Source organism: Pseudophryne corroboree, chromosome 5 (assembly GCF_028390025.1).
Source record: "Pseudophryne corroboree isolate aPseCor3 chromosome 5, aPseCor3.hap2, whole genome shotgun sequence".
Classification (NCBI taxonomy): domain Eukaryota; kingdom Metazoa; phylum Chordata; class Amphibia; order Anura; family Myobatrachidae; genus Pseudophryne; species Pseudophryne corroboree.
The window spans coordinates 628719884-628739928 of record NC_086448.1 but is presented as its reverse complement, the minus strand read 5'-3'; the positions used below and the strand labels follow the sequence as shown (position 1 = coordinate 628739928).

General features: G+C 44.9%; 1 protein-coding gene across 2 annotated transcripts in view; it reads left to right on the top strand.

The window, feature by feature from the left end:
• The window catches only part of ROCK1 (Rho associated coiled-coil containing protein kinase 1), a 294513-nt gene that overhangs the window by 154331 nt on the left and 120137 nt on the right, over positions 1-20045 (top strand). For both annotated transcript variants that reach the window (XR_010177843.1, XM_063923571.1), the window contains exons 3-6: positions 10309-10409; positions 10854-10991; positions 13834-14009; positions 14623-14707. Coding sequence is in view for 1 of the 2 variants with exons in the window: in XM_063923571.1 (XP_063779641.1) it covers positions 10309-10409; positions 10854-10991; positions 13834-14009; positions 14623-14707 (500 nt within the window). In the remaining variant the exon portion in view is untranslated. The remainder of the gene's footprint in view (positions 1-10308; positions 10410-10853; positions 10992-13833; positions 14010-14622; positions 14708-20045) is intronic.

Genomic DNA, 20045 nt, shown 5'->3' with positions numbered 1-20045 from the left:
ACCGCGACTGCGTTTGACGGCATGGCGGTTGAACGCCGGATCCTGAAGGAAAAAAGGCATTCTGGATGAGGTCATCCCTATCCTGATCAAAGCCAGGAAGGATGTAACCGCAAAACATTATCACCGCATTTGGCGAAAATATGTTGCGTGGTGCGAGGCCAGTAAGGCCCGACGGAGGAAATTCAACTGGGTCGATTCCTACATTTCCTGCAAACAGGAGTGTCTATGGGCCTGAAATTGGGGTCCATTAAGGTTCAAATTTCGGCCCTGTCAATTTTCTTCCAAAAAGAACTAGCTTCAGTCCCTGAAGTTCAGACGTTGTAAAAGGGGTACTGCATATACAGCCTCCTTTTGTGCCTCCAGTGGCACCTTGGGATCTCAATGTAGTTTTTGGGTTCCAAAAAGTCACATGGTTTGAACCACTTAAATCTGTGGAGTTACAATATCTCACATGGAAAGTGGTCATGCTGTTGGCCCTGGCCTGGGCCAGGCGCGTGTCAAAATTGGCGGCTTTATCCTGTAAAAGCCCTTATCTGATTTTCCATTCGGACAGGGCGGAATTGAGGACTCGTCCTCAGTTTCTCCCTAAGGTGTTTTCAGCGTTTCACCTGAACCAACCTATTGTGGTGCCTGCGGCTACTAGGGACTTGGAGGACTCCAAGTTGCTAGACGTTGTCAGGGCCCTGAAAATATATGTTTCCAGGACGGCTGGAGTCAGAAAATCTGACTCGCTGTTTATCCTGTATGCACCCAACAAGCTGGGTGCTCCTGCTTCTAAGCAGACTATTGCTCGTTGGATTTGTAGTACAATTCAGCTTGCACATTCTGTGGCAGGCCTGCCACAGCCAAAAATCTGTAAATGCCCACTCCACAAGGAAGATGGGCTCATCTTGGGCGGCTGCCCGAGGGGTCTCGGCATTACAACTTTGCCGAGCAGCTACTTGGTCAGGAGCAAATACGTTTGTAAAATTCTACAAAATTGATACCCTGGCTGAGGAGGACCTGGAGTTCTCTCATTTGGTGCTGCAGAGTCATCCGCACTCTCCCGCCCGTTTGGGAGCTTTGGTATAATCCCCATGGTCCTTTCGGAGTTCCCAGCATCCACTAGGACGTCAGAGAAAATAAGAATTTACTTACCGATAATTCTATTTCTCATAGTCCGTAGTGGATGCTGGGCGCCCATCCCAAGTGCGGATTGTCTGCAATACTTGTACATAGTTACAAAAATCGGGTTATTATTGTTGTGAGCCATCTTTTCAGAGGCTCCTCTGTTATCATGCTGTTAACTGGGTTCAGATCACAGGTTGTACGGTGTGATTGGTGTGGCTGGTATGAGTCTTACTCGGGATTCAAAATCCTTCCTTATTGTGTACGCTCGTCCGGGCACAGTATCCTAACTGAGGCTTGGAGGAGGGTCATAGGGGGAGGAGCCAGTGCACACCAGCTAGTCCTAAAGCTTTTACTTTTGTGCCCTGTCTCCTGCGGAGCCACTATTCCCCATGGTCCTTTCGGAGTTCCCAGCATCCACTACGGACTATGAGAAATAGAATTATCGGTAAGTAAATTCTTATTTTCTATGATACCCTGGCTGAGGAGGACCTCCTGTTTGCTCAATCGGTGCTGCAGAGTCATCCGCACTCTCCCGCCCGTTTGGGAGCTTTGGTATAATCCCCATGGTCCTTACGGAGTCACCAGCATCCTCTAGGACGTAAGAGAAAATAAGATTTTAAACCTACCGGTAAATCTTTTTCTCGTAGTCCGTAGAGGCTGCTGGGCGCCCGTCCCAAGTGCGGTCTACTTCTGCGAGACTGGTATATACACTGCTCAAAAAAATAAAGGGAACACTAAAATAACACATCCTAGATCTGAATGAATGAAATATTCTTACTAAATACTTTGTTCTTTACATAGTTGAATGTGCTGACAACAAAATCACACAAAAATTATCAATGGAAATCAAATTTATTAACCCATGGAGGTCTGGATTTGGAGTCGCACTCAAATTTAAAGTGGAAAAACACACTACAGGTTGATCCAACTTTGATGTAATGTCCTTAAAACAAGTCAAAATGAGGCTCAGTAGTGTGTGTGGCCTCCACGTGCCTGTATGACCTCCCTAGAATGCCTGGGCATGCTCCTGATGAGTTGGCGGATGGTCTCCTGAGGGATCTCCTCCCAGACCTGGACTGAAGCATCCGCCAACTCCTGGACAGTCTGTGGTGCAACGTGGCGTTGGTGGATGGAGCAAGACATGATGTCCCAGATGTGCTCAATTGGATTCAGGTCTGGGGAACGGGCAGGCCAGTCCATAGCATCAATGCCTTCGTCTTCCAGGAACTGCTGACACACTCCAGCCACATGAGGTCTAGCATTGTCTTGCATTAGGAGGAACCCAAGGCCAACTGCACCAGCATATGGTCTCACAAGGGGTCTGAGGATCTCATCTCGGTACCTAATGACAGTCAGGCTACCTCTGGCGAGCACATGGAGGGCTGTGCGGCCCCCCAAAGAAATGCCACCCCACACCATTATTGACCCACTGCCAAACCGGTCATGCTAAAGGATGTTGCAGGCAGCAGAACATTCTCCTTGGCGTCTCCAGAATCTGTCACGTTTGTCACATGTGCTCAGTGAGAACCTGCTTTCATCTGTAAAGAGCACAGGGCGCCAGTGGCGAATTTGCCAATCTTGGTGTTCTCTGGCAAATGCCAAACGTCCTGCACAGTGTTGGGCTGTAAGCACAACCCCCACCTGTGGACGTCGGGCCCTCATACCACCCTCATGTAGTCTGTTTCTGATCATTTGAGTAGACACATGCACATTTGTGGCTTGCTAAAGGTCATTTTGCAGGGGTCTGGCAGTGCTCCTCCTGTTCCTCTTTGCACAAAGGCGGAGGTAGCGGTCCTGCTGCTGGGTTGTTGCCCACCTACGGCCTCCTCCACATCCCCTGATGTACTGGTCTCTCTCCTGGTAGCGCCTCCATGCTCTGGACACTACGCTGACAGACACAGCAAACCTTCTTGCCACAGCTCGCATTGATGTGCCATCCTGGATGAGCTGCACTACCTGAGCCACTTGTGTGGGTTGTAGACTCCGTCTCATGCCACCACTAGAGTTAAAGCACCACCAGCTTTCAAAAGTGACCAAAACATCAGCCAGAAAGCATAGGAGCTGAGAAGTGGTCTGTGGTCACCACCTGCAGAACAACTCCTTTATTGGGGGTGTCTTGCTAATTGCCTATAATTTCCACCTGTTGTCTATTCCATTTGCACAACAGCATGTGAAATTGATTGTCAATCAGTGTTGCTTTCTAAGTGGACAGTTTGATTTCACAGAAGTGTGATTGACTTGGAGTTACATTGTGTTGTTTAAGTGTTCCCTTTATTTTTTTGAGCAGTGTAGTTTTGCTTACATAAGGGTTATGTTATAGTTTCATCAGTTTTGGGCTGATGTTAAGTTGTTTTTTCATACCGTTAACTGTGTAATGGATACACATGTTATACGGTGTGATTCGTGTGGCTGGTATGAATCTTGCCCTTGGATTAACAAAAATCCTTTCCTCGTACTGTCCATCTCCCCTGGGCACAGTTTCTCTAACTGAGGTCTAGAGGAGGGGCATAGAGGGAGGGGCCAGTGCACACCCATACCTAAAGTCTTTCTTAAAGTGCCCATGTCTCCTGCGGAGCCCGTCTATCCCCATGGTCCTTACGGAGTCCCCAGCATCCTCTACGGACTACGAGAAAAAGATTTACCGGTAGGTTTAAAATCTTATTTTTCCTAATTTCATTATTTATCACATACCTGGGTCTCAAGTCTGTGATGGAACCCCCTGATGACCTTAACCTTGGCTATATTTTCACAGAAAAAATGTAAAAGCTGTCTGTGTTAGAATGACATTGCCATTTCATGTTTGCACATTATAATTTTTTTCTTTCTTTCAACTTTTCTCTGATGATTGAGTGACCTTTGGCTGCCTGGATATAAAAGCATTCCCATGAAACCTCCATCAGTCATCCATTTTTTTTTTTCAATTAATCTGACCCATAAGGACCTCCTAGCAGTGGCGGATTTAAGGGTCAGGCCGCCCTTAGACACAAAGTTTTTGCCGCCCCCCTCCAATATCCGATCTCCATCAGCCCCCCTCATCACAGGCAGCAGCCTTTGAGAGAACAGTTCAAGAGCTGCTGGTGCTCTGATACATGGTGTCAGGGTCATGGTAATGAAGTACAGATGCAGAGCTGTGATAGACTATGTATAAACATAGCAATCTCTGTCGCCGCCTTATTCAGGAAGCCCCAATACCTGGACCTGGCAGCAGGTACTCTATACGTCCCTACACCCCCTTTCCGTGACACCCCCCCTCACAACCTGCAATCCCTTTTCCCACCAAAGCAGTTGCTGCTCCTGACCTGGCTGTCACCATTGCTGGACATCATCATTACAAGAAAAATCAAACGAGAGAGGAGGGGGTGACTGCCATGCCGCCCCTAGGCACGAGCCTCACATGCCTAGTGGGGAATCCAGCACTGATTCCTAGTCTAGGTGTGCCATTCAGATCCCACACATGGAAAGCCATATCCAAACCATAGTACCCTCCGTGTATAACCAGTATTATGAGCAGGTGAAGAATACGCCTGAAATTATGTGATTTATGAGTCTTTCTTAAGTGTGAATATTCTGTTATCAAAGGTGCTCAAAAGAAGAAAATAAATAACGTGGTCTGTGTAACTTAGAAATCTGGACAAGTTGCATTTGTGCTCAACTAGAAATAATGATGTAGAGTATATCTCCTTTCAGGTATATGTGATGTAAGCTGTCTTTGAAAATAGTCATCCTGGGCAATACGTTGAAGTGGTGTCTGAAGAGAGTACCACTTCACTATGCATTATGTGCTCTATGGTTTGTTTGTTTGTTTGTGTGTCTGCTTTTTGTGTTGGATCTGAGGACACATTGCATAGCTAGCGCATTGTTCACCAATATAAAAGTCATGTACCCACTTACACTAGGTTGCCCATATATGTTGGCTTATTTTAACATTAAATTAGTACACAGGCTTGCTGCAGCAGTGTGGTGTGTGTATATATATATATATATATATATATATTTAGATTATGTCCAACCTGGCACTTCTGCAGGGCAGCAGAACCCCCAAATGCAATACTTGCTTGTGTGCCCTCCTGGGGTGTAGCAACCCCATATACAACCAGAAAAAAAGCAGGTGGCACTCCAAGACTTTGAAAAAAATAAACTTTAGTGCACAAAAATGAGTGCATGATATCAACGTTTCGGGGCATGACACCCCATCATCAGGATAACAAGTGGGTGAAACAATAAACAAATTTATACTTACACGATCCCACGCCCGCTGCCGCACGCCGGTCCGGGACTCCGCCGCACTTCCGGTGACGTCTGACCGAAGTGATGTCGTCAACTGGACAGTACCGCCAGCAAGAGCCGGGGCGCAGTCCTCGAACTCTACCAATCTTCCGGTCACGTGTACCGGATGCGGCTTCATCCAGGGGACAGCACTGCAGACGGACTAGAATGGGAAAACACAGGGCTAGTTACCATGGCAACGCCATGAGACAACATCATAGCTATCAATATTATACTGTAAGTGCATAATTAAAAAAGGTGATATGAATAAAAAAACTTAATGATTATTACATATATAATAAAACATACTGTACAGTGCATATATTAATAAAATATAATATGACATAAACTGCACAGTGCATATATAGATAGAGAACCACCCTGCACAGGATGCTGGGTGACCAAATCCTCTGCTAAAACACCACTCTTATCACAACTAAATACATTAACATAAAGCTCCGGCCAGGGATATTATCTCTGAGAATGATGCCAAAAAAATTGGGAGTAACATACCCATCTATTAAATATCTCTAATGCATGAAAAACCAGAACACTTTAGGTACTAATAAAGATGATTAGTCTCATGTTCAACAAAACCTGTTTAAAGAAAACATGTCAAGCTAAGAGGTTCATTCAAACCCCTCGAACTGACCGTGTGTAGGGTGAAGATCCACTTGGCTTCCAACTGAAGCAATTTTTTTTGATCTGTTCCCTCTTCTTAAAGAATTAGGCACTTGAGCAATCATTCTGTAACTTAGCATAGCCATATTGTGTCTAACCTGTGCAAAATGCCTGGCTACTGCTTGATCGCTATTGCCCGATATCAGTGCAGCTCTGATAGCTGCCCTGTGTTGGGCAATTCGCTCCTTCAATTGTCTCTCTGTCTTGCCCACGTAGTGTAAACCACATGGGCAAGACAGAAGATAGACCACAAACTTGGATGTACATGTCAGGGGAATTTTAATTTCGTACATTTTACCTGTGTATGGATGTGGGAACTTGTTCCCAGTAATCAAGGCTCTACAAGTTGTACAGCCCGTACACCGGTAGCATCCACCTTTTCTGCTGAGGAAATGCTGTGGTCTTTCGTTACCTACCCCAGTGACATCAGTCCTAACCAATAAATCCTTAAGGTTATTAGGGCCTCTAGTGTCACTGGGAAGTAGCTTAGTATTTAGTAATGAAGGTAATTCTGTATCTGAATTCACAATTGGCCATAATTTTTTAGCTTCTTTCTTTAACGTCTCACTCGCTACCGTATACCTATTGACCCACGGCACCACTTTGCCAGTTTCAACTTTACTTTTTTCCACTAGTATGGTAGTGTTTTTCTATCAAGGGCCATGGCTTTAGTTTTTGCCTGTAGTAACAGAGTTAGGGTAGCCCCTCATAAGAAATTTCTTAGTTAGGACCTCCAATTGTTGATCCCTCTCTGTTGCATCACTGGTAATGCGACATGCGCGTACAAACTGTGAGTATGGTAAACTATCCACTGTGGCCCTAGGATGGAAGCTGTCATGTCGAAGGATAGTATTCCTATCGGGTGGTCTTCAGTATGCCGGCGGTCGGGCTCCCGGCGACCAGCATACCGCGCCGGGAGCCCGACAGCCGGCATACCGACACTTATTCTCCCTCGTGGGGGTCCACGACCCCCCTGGAGGGAGAATAAAATAGTGTAGCACGCCACCGCTCCCGTAGCGTGGTGAGCGCAGCGAGCCCGCAAGGGGCTCATTTGCGCTCGCCACACTGTCGGTCAGCCGGCGGTCGGGCTCCCGGCGCCGGTATGCTGGTCGCCGGGAGCCCGACTGCCGGCATATCGTAGTGAACCCTTTCTATCCGTGGGTTTTACGTACAAGCTAGTTTTAAACTGACCATTACTGATTTTAATATTGACATCTAAGAAATTAATTTGTTCTGTGCTGGTACACATGGTCAATTTGGCTGGGCAGGTAGAACTATTGTGTTGTTCTATGACCTTCTCCAATGTTTCCCCTTGACCACACCATAACAGTAAAATGTCATCTATGTACCGATGATATTTAAACACATTCTCAGAAATAGACGATGACTCAAAGAACAATTGCATCTCTACCATGTACATAAAAGCGTTAGCATAGGCCGGGGCCACACATCTGCCCATGGCACAACCTGACTCTTGAAGAAAAAAGGATTGTGGGATCGTGTAAGTATAAATTTGTTTGTTTCAACCACTTGTTATCCTGATGATGGGGTGTCATGCCCCGAAACGTTGATATCATGCACTAATTTTTGTGCACTAAAGTTTATTTTTTTCAAAGTCTTGGAGTGCCGCCTGCTTTTTTTTTCTGGTTATTTATATATATATATATATATGTGTGTGTGTATATATGTATGTGTATATATGTATATATATATATATATATATATATATATATATATATGTGTATATATATATATATATATATATATATCAGGTGTTTTTCCAGACAACAAATCCAGAATAGAGGGCACTCACCAGTTCAATTTCAATATAAAGGATTTAATGGTACATCAGAGCCCATTCATACTGTCGACGTTTCGGCTTAAGCAAGCCTTTCTCAGGACAACCAAAGAGACATCTGCTCAGCACACCAAGAGTAAGTATACTTACTCTTGGTGTGCTGAGCAGATGTCTCTTTGGTTGTCCTGAGAAAGGCTTGCTTAAGCCGAAACGTCGACAGTATGAATTGGCTCTGATGTACCATTAAATCCTTTATATTGAAATTGAACTGGTGAGTGCCCTCTATTCTGGATTTGTTGTCTGGAAAAACACCTGATATATGTGGATGTCCTGATTTGGGCCTCCCTGAGGAGCACCCCCCTGGTGACTTTGATTGCTGTGAGTGCGGACATTACATATTGGTATATATATATATATGTATGTATGTATGTATGTATGTATGTATATGCACGCGCAGGGATCAGTTCATTAGTGAAATTGTGCTGGGAGAAGAATGAAGTTCCCCTCCCTGCACTGCGATTCCCAGAGCATGCACTTCAGAATGCCAACTGCATGGCATTCTTGGTTTCAATATTCTGGCAGTGATGTCAGCAGTCAGACTGCTGTGTCACTGCCGGCACCATGAACAAGGAGAGGACAGCGGGTTGCATGTGATGCGACCAAGCCAAGTAACGGACTCCTGGCTTTGGTCGCATCACACGTGACCAAGCCAGGGAAGGGGTTATTAAAATTAGGGCCTCATTAATTGGAGATCCTGCTTTATTTCCTTCTAGTCTTGTGCAAGTTCTTAAGCTGTCCACACACTAGACACAATTTCGACACATCATTACGTCAAATTGTGCAGTACCAACAAACGATGCCTATGTTCGGTCCCGTGGGTCGTATGTTGAATCCTCAGATTTTCCCTACATGCAGTAAGATATGGCAATCTCAATAACGACAGCATACTATGGAGGTGGCAACTGATGATATCTTTTGTTAGATTGCCCAGTGTGTATGCCCAGCAATGCCGCGGAGTTCAAGGGAAATCGTTGAAGACATTGCATCATTTGCGAGTTGTCTAGTGTGTTGCTAGCTTTATAGACAAATGACGGTCTCTTCAGTGATTGTACGGATGCCCCAGGCTTGATCTCGCATACAATTTCCCTTGAACTCGCCGGCAGCTTCCCGGGAGTCTTTCACTTACAAATTTTGAACTTTAGTGCTATTTTCACATAGGATATATCACATGCGATTTATCAAGTGGCGACAAATCTCATGCAATATATCTTACAGCACACACATTATACATACGATTTACCTTGTGGCCTGGACCGCAGGGTACTAGGGGCGCTGGCCTAAATAGGGACTCATGCGATATATTGCAGGTAGTAAAAACACTCCGATGTGCACCGTTTCAACTGCGATTCTGATAAATCCTAATGGCAGCCATGACAGTCTCCGGATCCGATGCGCACAGGACCACTCATCAGATCGGAGGTGTAAAACATACAATGTAACACTTTTCACACAATTTCTCGGTCCGATGCGTCTAAATAGAGTGGAAAAGGCCCACATCACACTAATGGATGGGCAACCTTAAGAGTCTTGAGCCCATGTGGCCAATATGTAATAGCCTTTTTAAAGCTGCAATCATATACAAAGCCCAACCAGGTCGGTTTTGCCTTGTAAGTGATTGCCGCTTTAAAAATAAGGGCAGACTCGCAAAAATTCACGAACAGCCCGCACATTGCAGGCTACTAGGTATTGCTGCAAAGGAGTAGGAAGTACAGTTCTAGCTTACAAGGGTGTTCACTATGATTTGCTAAGACTTGTATCCATTCATGGTTAAGTAAGAGAGGATATTTCACATTTTCTTTATTTATTTATTTTTTCCCCCTCAACTAATTTGGCATGTTTACGGCATTGTTCATTTGAACTTTTCATACTTAAGAATTTCCGAAACATTTCAGGTTTTAATGTTATTTTGAAAGGATGAAGGGATCCTTGTTGTTGCCAAGCTGAGACAGTTGAGCAAGTCTCTTTACAAATCAGATAAGTAGCATATTTTTGATAGAAAAAAAAAATACAATCTGAATTCTGATGTTCACATTTTATTAAGCACTAGCATTTCATTTTAATAGCTGTGTTTGTAGAACTCGAGCAGTTTGAACTTTTTCCATACAATCTCATGCCAATGTTGACCCTGGTGGATTAAAATAGCCTTTTTCATCCATGACCAAATTTGGAGCTGAAATATCTGCCCACTGGGAATTTGTAAATGAATTCAAGTTTATAGAATGACAAGTTTATATGAAAAATTAGTTATTCCCACTACATGTTTTACATTAAAGTTTACTTTTCAAATGTGAAAAAGGAGACTGTTTTTCAGTTTGGTTATTCTTGTTCAATATATTTCTCTTTCTGGTAACGTAAAATATTGGGGTGTATGACCTTTTTCTTTTTGTTTCTAGATAAAGATACGATAAGTAAAATTCGTGATTTACGTATGAAAGCAGAGGATTACGAAGTGGTTAAGGTCATCGGTAGAGGAGCGTTTGGTGAAGTTCAACTGGTAGGTTGTACATGAATCCTAGTGAACAAGTCCGGCTACATTTACTAAGAAGCGATCTTCATAGCTGCCATGTCTTCAGTGGTTTCAGTGGCTGGATTTAAACTGACAATAGCATTATATGCTAAAACGTGTATATTGTATTTTTTACCCGTAAATCCAGTGGCTGAAAACACCAGTTCCGTAGAGGTCTTGAAAGTGCTGCTTGGTTAATGTAGTACCAAAAATGCCTCAGCCTTAACCTGGAAATAAAGTGATCAATTTATTGCTTCCAGCACCAGGAGGTGAGGTTTGAACATACTCATTTACCGATCAGCTTCATTTCACTTTTTTTTTTTTTTGCTAGATTTTTTTTTTTTGCGTCTTGACTCGAGAGAGCTCCATTTACATTTTTAATTTATTCACTGTACTGTACCTCATTTCAAGAATGTTCTCTTCATTTGAAAGGTAAGGCACAAATCTACAAGAAAAGTTTATGCAATGAAGCTTTTGAGCAAGTTGGAGATGATAAAGCGATCAGACTCTGCCTTCTTCTGGGAAGAACGAGATATTATGGCATTTGCCAATAGTCCCTGGGTTGTGCAGGTAAGTTATTTTTAAGTAATGTTTATCTAAAATATAGTACTGTAAGAGATTTGTTCCCAGTTATGTATCTGTACGTAACGTATTAATATTGGGGTGCATCATTTTGTGTCACCGGCACACAAAGCCCTTTGGCTTTTGCTAAATATAGGAAGAAATTGTTACAGTTACGATTTAAATCCGCTGTCCAAAATCTTTTGCCAGTTTACTATGCCTGCTATATCCCACCCCCCTGTAAATCCCGAAAGTCTGCATGCCGACTAGCAGGGACTAGTCCCACTCGTGGGTGTCCAGCGCAGCCCACAAGGGGCTTTGTTGCCCTCCCTCCCCGCCGGCATTCTGCTGTTGGGATCCTGCGGTCGGTATGCTGACTGCCGGGATCCCCAGCACTGGTAACACCCACCCAACCCGTTTTTAAATGGTTTTAAAGTGCTATTAATGTTTTGCAGAGAAAATTTTGCTGGTGGGGTTTAAGAGTGACGTGGAAATGAAAGTATGAGTAGGCCGTTTATTAAGGTTGAGAGCAGGGTTTCCTTACCTTGGTCCTCAAGGCACACTGAACGGTCCAGTTTTAAGGATAGGCATACTTGAACACAGTTGACTTAATTAGTACCTTAGTTCTTTTGATTTAATTAGCTGTGCTCAAGATTGGATCTGCTTACATCTTGGAGGACCAAGGTTGAGAAACACTGGGTTACAAATGTAAAGGTAAAGCCTCTTCCCACCACTTTATTACGCACCTCTAAGGGGCTTTTTTGCACCCTGCAAGGCCAGCTAAAGGATATAGTTAACATGTAGGTAGATTTTGATATACCTATTTAATTCAGATGCTCATTTTTAGCATAATTCATTTAGATCTTTATTTAGCATGCTTTTTTTGTATTAATTTTCTGGGTGGCTATTGATTATACATAGATTTTAGTGTCCTTTTTTCCTGATCTGTTTTCAAGCCTTCAGATTGTAATCTGTTGTAGTTATTCCCCAAAGAACAATATTTAAATGTTTTTAACTACCCTTTGCCCATGGGCTTGAGCACCTTTTATACCACTTTTCTCACACAAACCCTGGGACTTCTACAGGATATTGAGCATGGGTTCAACCTGAAATGTACCAGCTCACATTGCACTTTGTCCTGGGAAAGTCTGGGGCCTTCAGCTTTCACACAAGACTCGCATTGAGCCAATGGAACATAATTGTCATGTTGCTACATCATTGCAATGGCATTCAGCGCCTCCGATCAGCCAGTGAGTTTTCTTGGCCACAGCCTTTGGTCACAACCTGTGTTTTACCCTGGTCTGTGCCTTAATGAGAAAATGGTGGTATTGTTTTAAAACTTCAGCTGTATCAGCATTAGAATTTTGAAAAACCGCGCTTATGATTGTTAATGAGTATTAGGTGAAATGTGAGCGGGGAGAATGACTACATGCAGGTATTTACAGTTATGAGAAATATTGGAGGAGCCGCTTTCTTCCCCATCCAAGGAGGGAATTTCTGCTTGCACCCTCCTGATGTAGTGAGGAGAAATGTGGCTAAAGTCAGGATTTTTTGGCGCCCAAATTGCCGTTTCAACATTGTGCCCTATACTTTGCACGAGTTTAGCCGCTTTATGAATATAAACACTGTGCCTTTGAGTGCGACAAGCGTGAAAAGTAGTGGGAGCCCACGGCAGTCATGCCTATCTGCAGAACAATTGAAGATCACCCATCGTGCTTCCATTTCCTAGACGTGCCCATAAACAACTGAATCCCCCCCAGCTTGTTTGTGCTTGGCCTATGCTATAGCTTTGTGACTATTGGAATTGATGCCGGTTAGGTTCCACCCTTTCAAGGCTGCTACTGAGTGTCATCTACAAAGGGCCACACGGCCTACTGCAGTGGTTCCCAAACTGTGTGCCGTGGCTCCCTGGGGTGCCTCGGGACACTTGCAGGGGTGCCCTGGGTTGGTGGTCCAGGGCCAATTCAAATTATTTATGGTCAATATAAAAGGCAAAACTAGTGCTGGTGGCTGTCAGTCATAAAATATGGGGACAAACAGAAGCACATCTTGTCCCTCACCACAAAATTGAGCCTAAGGATGACATATAAACACAATCTACTTAATGAGAGATTTAATAAGAAATATTAAATTAAGAAATTATTGGCCTAGGGGTGCCGTGAAAAAAATTCTGATACTCTAGGGCACCATGATTCAAAAAAGTTTGGGAACCATTGGCCTACTGTATTTGGCACTTGTTTATCTATGTCTTGTAAATTATTAGCTACAGCGGTGCAGTTGTTTGTAGTTGACGATTTTTAGTTTCTATGCAAAATGGGCTCGGAAAGTATAATACCGTTATAAATACATATGTACATGCAGTATAATTGTTTAATTAGAATTAATAGCGCACACCTCTTTTGAAACTCCTAGCAATGTAGAAACTACATTTTGAAGTAAATATTTGTATTAAATTAAGCCCATGCAAAATTCTGATAACTTGCTCAGAAACTTTGGGGGAATTTAATTCTTGACATTGATGCACTGTGCTGTTACGGGATACCACATTTGGTCCTGTCAGCATGGCAGGTTTTCCCAGAACACCCGATTTACTGTAGGTGCAAAGCAAAACCTGCGATGACTGGCGGTACTTCCCGCACATTACATTTCCCTTTTTGTGTGATTGCCCATTTTAGCAACTATAATACCAGTAAATGAATAACGTATACCATACTACTTAAAGGGAAGCTCAACAGTTAAACAGTTTCATAAAGTTTTAAATCCCTATATACCAAGAATGTGGTAAGGTAGCAGCTTATCGGTCTGTGTAGATGTCATTCCCGAGCATTCCTGTATCTTCTCCCATATGCAGCTCTTCTATGCTTTTCAAGATGATCGCTATCTGTACATGGTGATGGAGTACATGCCTGGGGGAGATCTCGTAAATTTAATGAGCAACTATGACGTTCCTGAGAAATGGGCTCGGTTCTACACGGCCGAAGTGGTCTTGGCTTTAGATGCTATTCATTCAATGGGCTTCATTCACAGGTAATTTCCCAAAAGAATTAGAGATTTAGGGGTCTATTCAATCCCTGTCAGATCCTTTCTGATGGAGAGGAATCGACATTTCAGTATTCAATTTGCAGGCAATTCCGACAGGTTTTTGCCAATTTTCAACAATGCCAATCCGACTTTTTTTAAAGTTGGGTTGACATTGTCGGAAACGGGCCAAAAAACTGTCGTAATTGCCCGCAAATCCGACAAAACACATGGATCCGCAGCTGATCCGCTGATCCACACGATTTCCGACAAGTCGGATTTTTAAAAAACTTGTAAAAACAGCACTATAATTGAATAGGTTGAGTCCAAATTCGACCTAAAAAATTCAGAAAGTGCTGATTTGCGACTTTTAAAAAAGATCCGTCAGTAGTTGAATAGACCCCTTACAGTACATAGAAAATCTTATATGGATTCTAGAAAGAAGATGTGCTCTTTATTTGGGCAAAACATGTAAGCTCATATACTGTATCAGAAGTCCGTCATTTAAGTTGTACAATGCCTTTACGATATGTACGTTACCAGATTTCTATTTTTTAATGATAATATAATAAGTTAGTGTTTCTCTAAAGATTTTACTGATTTAATAAGTCTTTGCTTGCAGGGATGTGAAGCCTGACAATATGCTGCTGGATAAATCTGGTCATTTAAAACTTGCAGATTTTGGTACATGTATGAAAATGAACCGGGTAAGTTATATGACTACCCTCTGTTTCATAGTAGCGTTGTGTTAGAATTTGCCTACACTGCATGAGAGAACATAACATGAGCAAATTGCTTGGAAAATTATTAGGAATATGGTATCATTGTAACTGTGGCATGCCAGAACTAATGTTCACACAAGTGAAAATATGTATGTAAAAATATTATAGTTTATCTTATGCATGCTGTTTATAAAATGTATTTCTCGAACGTCCTAGCGGATGCTGGGGACTCCGTAAGGACCATGGGGAATAGACGGGCTCCGCAGGTGACATGGGCACTTTAAGAAAGAATTTAGATTCTGGTGTGCTCTGGCTCCTCCCTCTATGTCCCTCCTCCAGACCTCAGTTTGAGACTGTGCCCGGACGAGCTGGGTGCTGTTCAGTGAGCTCTCCTGAGCTTGCTGTGAGAAAGTATTTTGTTAGGTTTTTTATTTTCAGGGAGCTCTGCTGGCAACAGACTCCCTGCATCGTGGGACAGAGGGGAGAGAAGCAGCCCTACTCTCTGAAGCTAGGTCCTGCTTCTTAGGCTACTGGACACCATTAGCTCCAGAGGGATCGTACACCGGATCTCACCCTCGTCGTCCGATCCCAGAGCCGCGCCGCCGTCCCCCTCGCAGAGCCGGAAGACAGAAGCCGGGTGAGTATGAGAAGCAAGAAGACTTCGAAATCGGCGGCAGAAGACTCCGTTCTTCACTGAGGTAACGCACAGCACTGCAGCTGTGCGCCATTGCTCCCACACACCTCACATACTCCGGTCACTGTAAGGGCGCAGGGGGGGGCTCCCTGGGCAGCATATGGACCTCTTTTGGAAAAAGTATACATATATACAGTTGGGCACTGTATATATGTATGAGCCCCCGCCAAGAAAATGTATATTTAAGCGGGACAGAAGCCCGCCGTCGAGGGGGCGGGGCTTCTTCCTCAGCACTCACCTGCGCCATTTTTTCTCCACAGCTCCGCTGAGAGGAAGCTCCCCAGGCTCTCCCCTGCAGATACACGGTAGAAGAGGGTAAAAAGAGAGGGGGGGCACATAATTAGGCGCAAAAATCAATATAAACAGCAGCTTCTGGGTTAACATTAAGTTACTGTGTTATTCCTAGGTTTATAGCGCTGGAGTGTGTGCTGGCATACTCTCTCTCTGTCTCTCCAAAGGGCCTTGTGGGGGAATTGTCTTCAGATGAGCATTCCCTGAGTGTGTGGTGTGTCGGTACGTGTGTCGACATGTCTGAGGTAAAAGGCTCCCCAAAGGAGGAGATGGAGCAATTGTGTGTGTGAGTGGTGTCTCCGTCGACAACGCCGACACCTGTTTGGATATTTGAAATTAAGTGCTGAGGTAAATTTATTGCACAAAAGATTAGAGAACAGACAGGGAATCTACCCATGTCTGTCCCTAGATCGCAGAGACCTTCAGAGTCTCTCAATGCTCACTATCCAAAATAATAGACACTGATATCGACACGGAGTCTGACTCCAGTGTCGACTACGATAATGCAAAGTTACAGCCAAAATGGCAGGAAAGTATTCAGTATATGATTATTGTAATAAAAAATGTTTTGCATATCACTGATGACTCATCTGTCCCTGACACAAGGGTACACATGTTTCTCTATCGTCCTAGTGGATGCTGGGGTTCCTGAAAGGACCATGGGGAATAGCGGCTCCGCAGGAGACAGGGCACAAAAAGTAAAGCTTTTCCAGATCAGGTGGTGTGCACTGGCTCCTCCCCCTATGACCCTCCTCCAGACTCCAGTTAGATTTTTGTGCCCGGCCGAGAAGGGTGCAATCTAGGTGGCTCTCCTAAAGAGCTGCTTAGAAAAAGTTTAGCTTAGGTTTTTTATTTTACAGTGAGTCCTGCTGGCAACAGGATCACTGCAACGAGGGACTGAGGGGAGAAGAAGTGAACTCACCTGCGTGCAGGATGGATTGGCTTCTTGGCTACTGGACATCAGCTCCAGAGGGACGATCACAGGTACAGCCTGGATGGTCACCGGAGCCGCGCCGCCGGCCCCCTTGCAGATGCTGAAGTCAGAAGAGGTCCAGAATCGGCGGCTGAAGACTCCTGCAGTCTTCTAAAGGTAGCGCACAGCACTGCAGCTGTGCGCCATTTTCCTCTCAGCACACTTCACACGCAGTCACTGAGGGTGCAGGGCGCTGGGGGGGGGCGCCCTGGGAGGCAAATGTAACCTATATAAAGGCTAAAAATACCTCACATATAGCCCCCAGAGGCTATATGGAGATATTTAACCCCTGCCTGGATTCACTAAATAGCGGGAGACGAGCCCGCCGGAAAAGGGGCGGGGCCTATCTCCTCAGCACACGGCGCCATTTCCTCTCACAGCTCCGCTGGTCAGGACGGCTCCCAGGTCTCTCCCCTGCACTGCACTACAGAAACAGGGTAAAACAGAGAGGGGGGGCAAATTTATGGCGATATTTTGATATATATAAAGCAGCTATAAGGGAGCACTTATTATAAGGCTATCCCTGTTATATATAGCGCTTTTGGTGTGTGCTGGCAAACTCTCCCTCTGTCTCCCCAAAGGGCTAGTGGGTCCTGTCTTCGTTAGGAGCATTCCCTGTGTGTCTGCTGTGTGTCGGTACGTGTGTGTCGACATGTATGAGGACGATATTGGTGTGGAGGCGGAGCAATTGCCAAATATGAGGATGTCACCCCCTAGGGAGTCGACACCAGAATGGATGCCTTTATTTATGGAACTACGGGATAGTGTCAACACGCTAAAGCAGTCGTTTGACGACATGAGACGGCCGGACAATCAATTAGTGCCTGTCCAGGCGACTCAAACACCGTCAGGGGCTGTGAAACGCCCTTTGCCTCAGTCGGTCGACACAGACCCAGACGCAGGCACTGACTCCAGTGGTGACGGTGACGAATCAACCGTATTTTCCAGTAGGGCCACACGTTATATGATTTTGGCAATGAAGGAGGCGTTACATTTAGCTGATACTACAGGTACCACTAAACAGGGTATTATGTGGGGTGTGAAAAAACTACCTATAGTTTTTCCTGAATCAGAAGAATTAAATGACGTGTGTAATGAAGCGTGGGTTGCCCCTGATAAAAAGCTGATAATTTCAAAGAAATTATTGGCATTATACCCTTTCCCGCCAGAGGTTAGGGAGCGCTGGGAAACACCTCCTAGGGTGGACAAGGCGCTAACACGCTTATCTAAACAAGTGGCGTTACCCTCTCCTGAGACGGCCGCACTTAAAGATCCATCAGATAGGAGGATGGAAAATATCCAAAAAAGTATATACACACATGCAGGTGTTATACTACGACCAGCTATAGCGACTGCCTGGATGTGCAGTGCTGGGGTAGTTTGGTCAGAGTCCCTGATTGAAAATATTGATACCCTGGACAGGGACAATATTTTACTGTCGTTAGAACAAATAAAGGATGCATTTCTTTATATGCGTGATGCACAGAGGGATATCTGCACACTGGCATCACGGGTAAGTGCTATGTCCATTTCGGCCAGAAGAGCTTTATGGACGCGACAGTGGACAGGCGATGCGGATTCAAAACGACATATGGAAGTTTTGCCGTATAAAGGGGAGGAGTTATTTGGAGTCGGTCTATCAGATTTGGTGGCCACGGCTACAGCCGGGAAATCCACCTTTCTACCTCAAGTCACTCCCCAACAGAAAAAGGCACCGACTTTTCAACCGCAGCCCTTTCGTTCCTTTAAAAATAAGAGAGCAAAGGGCTATTCATATCTGCCACGAGGCAGAGGTCGAGGGAAGAGACAGCAACAGGCAGCTCCTTCCCAGGAACAGAAGCCTTCCCCGGCTTCTACAAAAGCCTCAGCATGACGCTGGGGCTTCTCAAGCGGACTCGGGGACGGTGGGTGGTCGTCTCAAAAATTACAGCGCGCAGTGGGCTCACTCGCAGGTAGATCCCTGGATCCTGCAGATAATATCTCAGGGGTACAGGTTGGAATTAGAGACAGATCCACCTCGCCGTTTCCTGAAGTCTGCTTTACCAACGTCCCCCTCCGAAAGGGAGACGGTTTTGGAAGCCATTCACAAGCTGTACTCTCAGCAGGTGATAGTCAAGGTACCTCTTCTACAACAAGGGAAGGGGTATTATTCCACTCTTTTTGTGGTACCGAAGCCGGATGGCTCGGTAAGGCCTATTCTAAATCTGAAGTCCTTGAACCTGTACATAAAGAAGTTCAAGTTCAAGATGGAGTCACTCAGAGCAGTGATAGCGAACCTGGAAGAGGGGGACTTTATGGTATCCTTGGACATCAAGGATGCGTATCTCCACGTTCCAATTTACCCCTCACACCAGGGGTACCTCAGGTTCGTTGTACAAAACTGTCACTATCAGTTTCAGACGCTGCCGTTCGGATTGTCCACGGCACCTCGGGTCTTTACAAAGGTAATGGCCGAGATGATGATTCTTCTTCGAAGAAAAGGCATATTAATTATCCCATACTTGGACGATCTCCTAATAAGGGCAAGGTCCAGAGAACAGCTAGAGATGGGATTAGCACTGTCGCAAGAAGTGCTAAAACAGCACGGGTGGATTCTGAATATTCCAAAATCCCAGTTAATGCCGACAACTCGTCTGCTGTTCCTAGGGATGATTCTGGACACGGTTCAGAAAAAGGTTTTTCTCCCGGAGGAAAAAGCCAAGGAGTTATCCGAGCTTGTCAGGAACCTCCTAAAACCAGGAAAGGTGTCTGTACATCAATGCACAAGAGTCCTGGGAAAAATGGTGGCTTCTTACGAAGCAATTCCATTCGGCAGATTCCACGCAAGAATTTTCCAAAGGGATCTGTTGGACAAATGGTCAGGGTCGCATCTTCAGATGCACCTGCGGATAACCCTGTCTCCAAGGACAAGGGTGTCTCTTCTGTGGTGGTTGCAGAGTGCTCATCTATTGGAGGGCCGCAGATTCGGCATACAGGATTGGATCCTGGTGACCACGGACGCCAGCCTGAGAGGCTGGGGAGCAGTCACACAAGGAAGAAACTTCCAGGGAGTATGGACGAGCCTGGAAACGTCTCTTCACATAAACATTCTGGAACTAAGAGCAATATACAATGCTCTAAGCCAGGCAGAACCTCTGCTTCAGGGAAAACCGGTGTTGATCCAGTCGGACAACATCACGGCAGTCGCCCATGTGAACAGACAGGGCGGCACAAGAAGCAGGAGTGCAATGGCAGAAGCTGCAAGGATTCTTCGCTGGGCAGAGAATCATGTGATAGCACTGTCAGCAGTGTTCATCCCGGGAGTGGACAACTGGGAAGCAGACTTCCTCAGCAGACACGATCTTCACCCGGGAGAGTGGGGACTT